This window comes from Mercurialis annua, linkage group LG5, assembly GCF_937616625.2.
Source record: "Mercurialis annua linkage group LG5, ddMerAnnu1.2, whole genome shotgun sequence".
NCBI classification, from domain to species: Eukaryota; Viridiplantae; Streptophyta; class Magnoliopsida; order Malpighiales; family Euphorbiaceae; genus Mercurialis; species Mercurialis annua.
This window is the reverse complement of record NC_065574.1, coordinates 53,350,343-53,361,869: the sequence shown is the minus strand read 5'-3', so window position 1 is coordinate 53,361,869 and position 11,527 is coordinate 53,350,343. Positions and strand designations below refer to the sequence as shown.

At 27.0% G+C, this 11,527-nt stretch overlaps 1 protein-coding gene across 1 annotated transcript; it reads right to left on the bottom strand.

Annotated features, from left to right (window-relative positions):
• Positions 1-5,748: 5,748 nt before the first annotated feature.
• On the bottom strand, positions 5,749-9,624 carry LOC126680361 (alkaline ceramidase TOD1). Its single transcript, XM_050375480.2, has 4 exons — positions 9,289-9,624; positions 8,980-9,180; positions 8,254-8,808; positions 5,749-6,306 (listed from the first exon to the last, which is right to left on the bottom strand). The coding sequence occupies exons 1-4, from the start codon at positions 9,536-9,538 to the stop codon at positions 5,975-5,977; spliced, it is 1,338 nt and encodes a 445-aa protein (XP_050231437.1). The 5' UTR covers positions 9,539-9,624; the 3' UTR covers positions 5,749-5,974.
• Positions 9,625-11,527: the final 1,903 nt, after the last annotated feature.

The following is an 11,527-nucleotide window of genomic DNA, read 5'->3' as shown; positions in this document are numbered from 1 at the left end:
ATTCGGTTTTTTGTCAACGACTGAACCAACTAATTAATTAGTACTACTATTTTGTTTGGTGCATATTTAATAAGTTAAATATTTTTCTAATTTTGTATATTTGTTTTATAGATGTTTTTTATTTTTTATTTTGTCAATGTAACTTTAAAAGAACTTTGTTGTATTTCTTTTTAGCTTAACTTTTAAATTTATTAAAGAGTATAATTAAGTTATAACAAAAGATAAGGATTTTTCAGTGTCCAGGGGATACTTTGTTTATAAGTTAACTAGTTACAATTGGATATATATTGTCTTAACTTGTTTTTTTTTTTCTCAAAAATAAATGAGTATAAATGAGGATTTTTTTATTTAAGCCGTGTTAAGTGCATGCATTGTAAATTATTTAATTAAATAGATTAATAATATCTGAATTTTTTAATTCTTGTATATTGATGTCTTATTTTTTTTAATGATAATGGTTTAATTTTTTTAAAAGTATATCAAATGAGTATTTTAGCTTTTTTTTTATCACCGGTGTACTAAAAGACAAAAATTAATGTGAAGTTTTACTTAAAAGTTGCATCATATTAATTAAAAAATATTGATTGTGTGAAATGATAAATTTATATATTTGAAATAAAAATAAAAAAATCAAATCGGTAGATTTTAAAATTATTTTTAGTTTTATTAATAGTCCGGTGTCGGAATTACTAAAATTTGACACACTTTTTAAAAGTTGAATTGAGAATTTGAAACACTAATATAAAAAGAATAAAAATTCAGACATTGAAATATAAGATTTGAGAAATTTCGGATACCATTGGTACAATTGTTTCTATAATTAATTATAAGTATCTTTATTTTGCTTAAGCAGTAAGCTATGTGTGTCTTGTTCACTTGCTAAGGGCATCTCTAAGTTTCTAGCCCATGCCATTAAGTTTATGCAAAATTTATACTATTTAAAAAAAATTATATAATAATTTTATTTGGATTACTACACTGTGTTTTAAATTAAAAACATATTCTCCATGTATTGTTTTATATTTAATATAATTATATTTGAATCTTAATCAGTTTATACCTGTATTTACATTTTAAATAAATACACCATCATCATCATCAAGGAAATGTTTCACGCATGCTACACCTAATATATAATATTAGTTTTCATTTTAGAGTTTGTTTCATTGAAGCATTCATTTAATATTAATTTTAATGTTTGATGTAATATTGTTTTAATATATATATTATTTTTTTAACATCTCATTCAATGTAAGAGAATCCAATTTATAGATTGTGGATTGGTATAAATTTAAATAATATTTTGATGAAGCACTATTTATTTAATTTTTTAAATAAAAAATGGCAATTGAAGTAGTTGGTATCATGTATTTGACAACTAATTTGCCTATTCTAGAAACTGATTGTTAGAAAAAAAAAACATATTAATTTTTACATATGGAAGATAATGAGATGAGATTTTTAAAAAAACATGGGGATTGTGTGAATGGAAAAGTAGTTGTATTTGCTTAAAGATTGTGATTTTATTATTCTTTTTGTGAGCAATCACATATGTTCTGTGTTTTTTCTTTCTCAAAAGAGATTGCCTTAATTTTAGTTAACATGCTGCCCTCATTTATATTTGTCATGCTGAATTTATGAGTTTTATATGTTGAGATATTGTAATTAAAAGTTAAACTTACATGTTTATCATGATATTCTAACTAAAAAGAACATCCATAAATTTAATAATTTAAAATAGTTTGAATTTATTATTAGATTTTTTAATTTAATAAAATCATTTGTACGATTTCATCACGATTTAAATCTGAATTAGCAAATAAGTAACATAATAATCAATAACCTCCTATTGGCCTAATTGTAAAAAATGAGGGATAAGATTCAAAAAGTGTTGGTTTCAAATATTGGTAAAGATAAATTCAAGAATTAAAGATTGTTATTTAAAAAAAAGACAAAAGGTACAAAAATTCTTTAAGTTTTCAAAAAAAAAATATACATAAGTCTTTTAAATTTTTCTAGGCCAATTAAGCTCTCAATGTTTTTAAATTGTGCAAAAAGGTCCTCTAATTTTATTTAGAAAGAGCATTTAAACTCTTTTAATTTATTTTTGAACACTTAGTCTCTCAAGTTTTTGGTAAAATATTTTAAATATTAAAATTATTTTTGAACCTTTTTTCTATATAGTTATGAGACACATGCCAATTGATGGATATTTCTAATATTGTTAGACGAAAAAAATTATTTGTTCTATATTGAAAGTAAAGAAAGTTTAATTGTGTCCTAAATTAGTTTAAGAGCTTAAATGTACTTGTGAGAAAACTAGGAGATTTTTTCTTATACTTTTACCTTAAAAAGATAAGTCTATGAAAAATGAAAGCTATTTGGTATCGTTTATAAAATCATTTATAAGTAATCCCATAATTTATTTTGCCTTACTCATGAATGTATTCTTTTTTTTTTGTCAAAAACCAACACAAGAAGTTATTGATTATGCAATCGGAAAAAATGTGAATAAATTATAAATGATAGAGCTATATATCTTTTTATTCAAACATGAGAATCTATAGTATTAAAAAAATCACTATTAATTAATTGATACTTTATTTACAAAATTCATATATCTATTTTATAATGTTAATTAATTTCAAGAATTTAAATTTAGAATTTTGAACCAAACTACTACTATGATATAAAACACTATGAATAGGAGCTATGATCCTCAATTATTTTGGCAAAAAACAATTCCTCAATTATTTTGGCAAGAAACAAATCCTAAATTATATCGTTGTTCATGTTTTAAAGACTTTCATGGATATATCTACAAAAAGGACGTGCCTTCAGCAAACAGAAATTGTTGCTTAGTTTTTTTTTTTTTTTTTTTTTTTTTTTTTTTTTTTTTTATCAAAGGTGGAAATAGACTCTTTAGAGTCTCATGTTAGTTGTTAGTTACCGAGGCGTGGTTCGAACCCACAACCTCTTAATGCACTTAGAAACGCCTTAGTCGTAATTAGAAACGAAACAGAATTTATAATCTATTAGATGAAATCTAACCCTATCTCTTCATTAAGAAAAATTATGAAACCAAATAAACCTTTCACATTCTTTTAGTGTGTAGGTTACATTAACCCTTTTTCGAACCTTAATAAAGCCCTATCAATCACTAAAGTGCCATAGGTTAAATGGTATGCATGCCGAATATATTTTATTACTCCCTCCGGTCCATAATATTTGTCGCATGTGAGAAATTTTTTAGTCTATAATATTTGTCATGTTATAATATCAAAAGAGTATTAATTGCTATTTTTCCATGTTTGCCCCTCATTAATTTATTGAAAAAATACAATAAACAAATGAAAATAGTAGTTATAAATATAAACAAGTTTCAATGTAGGGTTAATTTAGTAAAAGTGTTTACAAATGAAGACATATTAATTGCTTTCTTAGTTTTTGTGTCAAAGCCAAATGCGACAAATATTATGGACCGGAGGGAGTAAATTTGTAGGATTGATTTTTTTACAGCATAGAAAATTCTTCCTCTTCAAATGATCAAAACATAAATCCTTACCGATATAGAAATAGGCCAAATATTGTAAAAAACCAAACCTTTCACAAAATTTTCACAAAAGTCATGACCTTTCAATTTTGTCGATTTTGGCCAAAAACTGAATATTTAGTTTCACAAAAATTCTGACCTTTCAATATATGCGCATGCCACGTAGGAGCCACATAGGCAAATTGAAATCAAATTGAGAGTTGACTACAATCAAAACCAAATAATATGTTTTTGGCCAAAATCGACAAAATTGAAAGGTTAAGACTTTTGTGAAACTTTTATAAAAGGTTTGGACTTTTTACAACATTTGGCCTATAGAAATATGATATGGTTAATAAAATTTAATGTTGTTCGCTTTGTGGTGTTGTAGACACACACGCATATTTTTATTCATTGTAGTTTTGCAAGAAGTATTTAGCGTGATATTCTTAATAAGCTAGATGTTGTTTGGATCTTTCCTTGTTACTTTTCGGATTTTATGATTCAGTGACAGAACATCATTCTGAGAAGAGTTTATCGAAAGTTTTGGCAGGTTTTTCGGTTTCCGGTGGTGTGGGAAATACAGAATTGCAAAAATATCAGAGTTTTTCAAAATAAAACCTCAGACAAGGAAGCATTGACTTTTAACTGCTTTACAAAGACATCATGGTATTTTAAGAGTTGTAATAGAAGTTTTGTTTATTCGGGTTTGGATTTTTAAAAAACCCCTCTTGTATCCTGTTTTTGGACCTTCGTTTTTAGGCGTTCTATAAGTTGTAGACTCTAATGTGCCACTTATGTACGAAAGCTTGTAGTTTTGGTTTTTTGCCATTTTTGTGGCTTTTAATTTACATAATTTTCATTTAAAAAAATTTAATGTTGTTAAATATGATCCGGTGCTCAAACCGTTGATAGAAAAGGGCGAAACATTTAATTTGTATTATGAAATATATAATATAGTCAAATAATATTTTATCAAAATGGAAATCTTATTTATAAAATGCTTAATCACTTAAAAATATCCAACATTTTCAATATTTTTTGTTTGTGGCTTCACCTTTAAAAATATTCAATTTTAATCCATTTTTTAATTTTCACTTTCAATTATAGCTATTTGTCTAAATTAGAGTGAGAAAAAAATTCAACTATGTCGTTTATATTACTTCATATTATTCCGATTTGTATATTTATCATAACAAATTTTAAAAATGAAACAATATGAGATGTTTATATGAATTTTTGTTCAGTTTAATTTGGGCAAATGATTACAACTGAAAGTGAAAATTAAAAAATAGGCTAAAATTACACTTATTGAAAGATGAGGCCATATGCTCAATGATGAATCATTTGCTTTAAGAAAAAGAAAAAGAAAGAGATCATAAGCCAAAAAATATTAAAGATAAAATATTTTTGAGTGATTAAATCTTTATAAAAATTATTAAATATATTATTAATGCTTACTAACTAAAGAGCATATGATGCCCCTAGTCTTATGCTAGAAATGTTGTATCCAACTCTTGAATGTCTAAGGTTTAAATCTTAACCTCTAAGCAATTGAGATGCTCAGATGCAAATAATCTTTTTATTGTTTTAGAAGAACGTAGGGGTTATAGGATGAAGATAGACGAAGATCCTATGCAAGTCTAAAAATATAGGGGCTAATTAAAGAAGTAAGGTAGAATATGAAATAAGTAAATAAAAAGTAAAAAATATAGAGATTTGAAAATAAGTTATGCCAAAATTAAGTAAAACAAAATATATAAATATGAAGGTACATTGAGAAATTGAATGGCTAGTATATCTCCAAGTATATCTCCAAGTACATTGAGAAATTGTGGGTTCAAATCCCGCCTCCGTAACTAACAATTAACAATTGACATTTTAAAAGTTAATTATTATCTTTAACAAAATAAACTCCCGCTAATAATTAAAGTAGGCGGCTATCTTTGACAAAAAAAAAATTAAAGAAGTAAGGTAGTATATGCAATAAGCAAATAAAAAATAAAAAATATAGAGACCTGAAAATAAGTTATGCCAAAATTATTAAAACAAAGTATATAAATTAGCAAATGAAGGTCTCTTGATGACTAGTATATCTCCAAGTACATTGAAAAATCGTGGGTTTAATCCCGCCTCCATAACTAACAATTAACAATGGAAATTTTAAAAGTTAATTACTATCTTTAACAAAAAAAAAAAGCAATATAAATTACAGCTATAGAGTTATTTTCATGTATATTTCGAAGCTACGAATTAAAACTCAGATACTATGCTAATAGACACTAAAAAATTCAAATACCTTCGATAAAATTTCCGCAAAACAAATAAAGCTCTGCCAACCTACTCGTCATCTTAATCCTGTGAATGGTAGTTAGTTAGTTCTCTTTTTTTTTTCTCTTCATTTTTGTATCCTTTTTTTACCTTCTAATTCTATACAAACGATCAACTATGTGATTCACCCCACATTTCAAGCAGATACTTCTGGCAACTGCTGCCATTACCCAACAAATCTCTACCAACTTTTTTTATTTTTCTAGGTTTTGACGTTTGAATACTATCTTTGTTGAGATTATGTCTGTACTCCATAGCCACCTGCTCGAAAACCTCGACTTCGAACATGTTTAGCTTCATCTTCGGAGTCATATGATCTCGTACGTACGCAAATGCTAATTGATCTCGTGGGTTGAATGCTTCTAACTCATTGAACATTAGACATGAAAATAGATTGGTGACGGTTCCGTGTTTCCTTAGTATCATTGCACTGTCCGGCACATCTGGAAATACATGTAAAGATCATAAGAAAAAACGTATCATATAATGTCGGAATATAGTAGATATTCGAGAAAAAGTACCGGTGAAAAAGGGGCGAATAAAACGATTTGGGAGAAAATAGTTTTACAAAAATAAAAATTAATCGGTGACGGACAGTTTAAAGGGAAATTGCTTATTTTATTTCTTAGTTTCTTCTTGTTTGTAAGGTTTAGGCTTCATTCGTGTATTCCAATTTAATTAAAATAATTGGATAGATTTTCAGGAAATTTATAAAAATTATGATAGAAGTATATAGCTTTTTAAGTGTTTCGATACATTTTTATAAAGTTGAAAAGATTTTTTTTTTGAAAACATTAGACCTTAAAATTTTATTTATAAAAAGGATTAAAATTATGTATGTATTAACAATTATTTTTTCTTTTATTCAAAATTATTAAGTTAACTGAATCGAATTTTTTTTTTAAAACATTCAACCAAATATTCACATTTTATTTAATTCAAATAAGTTTTATAGAGTTTGGTTCCCAAATTCTGTGCCTCTTATACTTGAACAAAAAGGAAAAAAAATCCATTTTTTTGGCTTAATTGCTCCAAAAATCACTAACTTTTCGTGTTGTGTTTTTGGTATTTGACACGAAATTTTAATTTTGGCATATAAATACACGTACTATCAATTTTTTGCATATATAACACGGGCACCGTTTTTGACATAAAACGGCACCATTTTTAACCTAAAACGGCAACGTTTAATACCTAAAACGGCACCGTTTTTCACTTAAAACGGAAACTTGGTCATACATGCAAAAAATTGATAGTTCGTGTATTTATATGCCAAAATTAAAAGTTCGTGTTAAATATCAAAAACACGTAAAAGTTGGTGATTTTTTGTGTATTTAAGCATTTTTTTTTCTAACTGTGTGGGTCAACTTCAATGCAAGTTAGATTATTTATTGCAACTTATCTTCATATTGAACTCTTTCAAAAACTTGTAATATAAGTTGTGCTTCTGCCTGCATTGTTCTTTAATCTCATGATAATACACAAATTATACTCTAATCTCTATGAAAAGAGGGATGACCAAGATTTGACACACTATTGAGTAATTAATTAAATAGATATGTTCTAAATAACTAAATAAGGCACCATAGCAGTCATTTTTTTAATAATTGGTTGAACTCAAGATTTTATAACTTAAGATATTAAGTTAACCCAATTGATGAATTTCGTTTCTTAAACAACATGATGATGATGATAATGTACCTACCTTTAAGTCACCCTCCATTAGCAAAAACCTAATTGATTCAGCTCTACTTAAGGGTTACTCAATGGACAAAATAAAGCTAATCGGTGATTATTGCTGTGATTAGTGGCGTAATCGATTAAAATTATTTTACATATAGGATATTTACTTGTAAGTAGATCAAAAAAATTTAAACAAAATGCATAATGTCCCGTAAATCTATATGTTCGATGCATGTTTTTATCAATTCTAACAAAAATATTAATTTGCATCAACTATGAATCTATTTAAATAATTTTATTTCAATTGTGTCTACTACAGTCAAAACGACCAATCAAAAAAAAGAGTGTATGTAAAACGCTACAAATCAATAGATATCATGTGAGTAAAACTAGACTTTATTATATCAATTCAATGGACATCACTATAATTGAACTAATATTTTAATTTATGTTATAGCTGGAAAAATTTAATAGATAAATATATTACCCATAACGTTAGCTCGCTTGTTTTTAAAATATATCATGTTTTGGAAACTTTATCAGTTAGATCCATTATCTTTACGACTGTTATATTTGACGTTATATTATATGACTACTATGATAAATTTTATAATTAATAGATCAAACTAATAAAATTTTAAAATTATGATATTTTTTATATATATCCGTTTAAAAATAATAAATTCTATCAAAGAAAAAAAAATTACCTGAGGGATAAGGTAGTTTATGAGATGACCAAGGCAACAAGCCATTTTCACAATAAGTCTCCATCTGCAACCTCAACCCATCAACATCCCACCATTTCTTCCACCTCGCAGTAGCCATTGCTTCCTCCATCGTATGCACGTAAAACGGATGTTTCGACATTGCCAAATCCGCTTCTTTCGACACCACCAATGCATGAATCAACAACAACGGATCCACCACTAATTGCAGTTTCGCGTCGATCCAAATGCTAAATTTCGAATTCGGAAACAGTCTATGCACCAAATATTTCGGTATTTCTCCGTTCATCGCTGGATTTTCGTATAAATGTGAAACCCTAACGATTCTCCATACACCAACAGTGTTTTGAATCGATTTTCTTGATATTAATTGGTGATAATCTAACCCTTTTAGGGTTTTATCATCGACGAACATGAAGAAACAAACGTTTTGTAATGTGTTGGATCCGAGGCTTTTTGGCTGGCGGATTTTATCATGATCGTTGAAGATTGCTGACACTACAACTACTCCGTTACACCTCTCCATTGCTATTTGATCTGAATAATCATCAACAAATTGAATTTGCATACAAATTAGATGAAGGAAAATTTATAAAAAATTTAAGGTTGAATGCGGGTTAAGGTTATACCGACGGAAAATTAAAGATGAATTAGAAATTAAGTTCGGGCTGAAAATAAATTCTGGTTCCGCCACTGATAAAAACTGACCTGAATTGCTGATCGGAAACTTCTTGAAAAACCCGCAAGGAATCTCTACACTATCATTTACATGATTAAAATAAGAAATTCTCTTCTTGGTATTAAATTTTCCACCAAAACTCTCACTTTTTCTCTTCATATACTTCAACCCATTGAACACAGATGAATTCCAACACAAATCTTGAATCTCCTTCAAAACCATCCAATAATCTACCAAACCAAACGTCAAAACAACAAACACCCATCAATCAAAACACATCAAAAACCCTTAAAACTTAACAAAAAATTTAAAAAACAATGGCAGTTTACAAAACCTACCATTGAAGTAAACCGGGGAAGAACACGACGAGCGATGCGTCGGGACCGCGTATTTGTGGGCGCCGTAGGTCGGAGGATACGAGAAAAGAGGAAGCTGAATGGGATCAAACGGAGATGATCTGAAGAGACAATTTGTAGGGTGTAGAGATGTGTAGAATGTTAGAAACAAAGTGGTGAAGAGGTAGAGAAGTGAGATGCAGAATAGTTTTGATTGGAAGATGAGTGGTGTCGACATTTTTGGTTTCTTCATGGTTTTTTGTTTGTTTGATTTTATGGGTTTTCTCGCCCTTATGATTGGTTTTTGATGGATTTGTTTGTTATTTTTCTGTTATACTACTGTTCAAGTGAAAAAATATTTATTCTGGGAGACTGGTTTAAGAATCGAATCCGGCCGAATCGGATGGGCTGTTGATTTATGGTTGGACCGAATGAAAATCTTTTTATGATTTTTTTTAACACTCCACTATTTTTTAGTAACTAAATTGACCTTGTCTTTGTTTTCTATTTGAGAAAAATAATAAAAAATAATAATCTGTGAGTTTTTAATTAGTTCATCTCTTTAATGTTATATCAAATAACTAAAAAATAATAATCTGTGAGTTTTTTAGTTCTTTTTTTTTTTTTATGAATATGAGTTTTTTAGTTACAATTAATAAAATCTAAAATATTTTAGTCATTTGATCCAACATCAAAATTATAAGTTGTAGTTCTGAAATATTAGTATATGATCAAATTTAAAAAAAAAAATCTATTTTTTTGTTTCTCTTATTTATAGTTGCAATTCTAACTGAATAGCAATTGCAAAAATGACTTTGATATTTGAAAAATTAAAAAACGAACATTTGAGATCAATGATAATGTGAATTGTAATGTTTCATGTAAACAAAAAAATCGGTTCAAATTGGTTTGATCTTTTCCAATTTTCCTGGCCGGAACTTGTACGCTGCACTTATACGGAGGTGGAACAAATAATTTATATAAGGAAGAAAAAAACAAAAAAAAATGTCAAAAAATAAATATTATAATAAATAACACAAATTCAAGTCATAAGACAAATTATTATTTTCATTATTTAATATGTTGTTTATTGATAATTATTTGAGATGAGTTTTGGTGAAAGCATATTACAATTTTTTGTCATATTAAGAAATTTAATAACTCAATATATTTTATATTTATATGCTAATTTTTTGGTTATATTAAAAAAACATGACCATTTTTTTTTCATTTATCGAAAATCTTTATAGATATGGGATTTAACTTACAAGTTTAGTTGCTAACGTAATACGTGAATGCTAAAAACAATAAATAGATAAATTATTATATTCATTTTTTATTTATTATTTATTTTATTATTATTAAATAATTATACATGACTTCATTAGTTTATTGTACGAGTGACATGATACATTCATTACGTTGTATAATTATTCTCTTATGAATTGTGATTTTTTTGAGGTATATCAATTGGGGAGGGTAATTATGCGGATAGGAGAAATGTTGTTGGTTATGTAGAAAACCGATTTGGGAGTGCGAAACTCTCTTCTTCTTCTTTTTTTAAAAGAAGATACCATAGGAGATTGGAATATTCAAAGGCTTTTTATAAAGAAAATGCTTATAACTAACAAATTGTACAATTTTTCTTTTCTTCTGTGTTCATTTTTACTTGTCTAATTTTCTTCTAAAAATATGTTGTATGTACGTAAATTAATTACTTTAATTTCTGATTTGAATAATTTTATAATTATTAATTTTTCTAAATTAGTAAAATATAATTACATTGTTTTGGTTAAAATTATATAATAAAGAGTCATCTTACCCAATATTGGCATGATATATTAAAAACATCAAAATTAGTATAAAGGTATAAAAAAACTCACAAGGACGACAAATCGTTTCAAAAAAACCCTCAGAAAGTGAATTTTATAATTTACTCTAATTAATCTTAATTAATTATAATTAAATTAGAGATTTTTATGTATTTTTTAATAATTAAACCAAATTAAATTAGAAATCTTTTTAGACTTTTTTAAATTAATCACAATTTTACTGATTAATTATAGTTTAACTCTTACTAACTTTAGTTAAAACACTGGTTAAATTCAATTAAACTCTAATTAATAAACCACCACCGAAAAACTCAGCCACTGAAAAAATTCACCCTAGAGAAAATCAACCTCCGAAGAAATACCACCAACTGCCTGAGAGTAGGAGTATCTACTCCTCCAAACGAGGAGTT

Coding starts and splice junctions, on each gene's coding strand:
- LOC126680361 (XM_050375480.2), bottom strand. CDS start 9,538: ATGAAGAAACCAAAAATGTCGACACCACTCATCTTCCAATCAAAACTA. Junction 8,809..8,979: donor GTTTCCGATCAGCAATTCAG/GTCAGTTTTTAT, acceptor ATGATTATTCAG/ATCAAATAGCAATGGAGAGG. Junction 6,307..8,253: donor TAAACTACCTTATCCCTCAG/GTAATTTTTTTT, acceptor ATGTATTTCCAG/ATGTGCCGGACAGTGCAATG.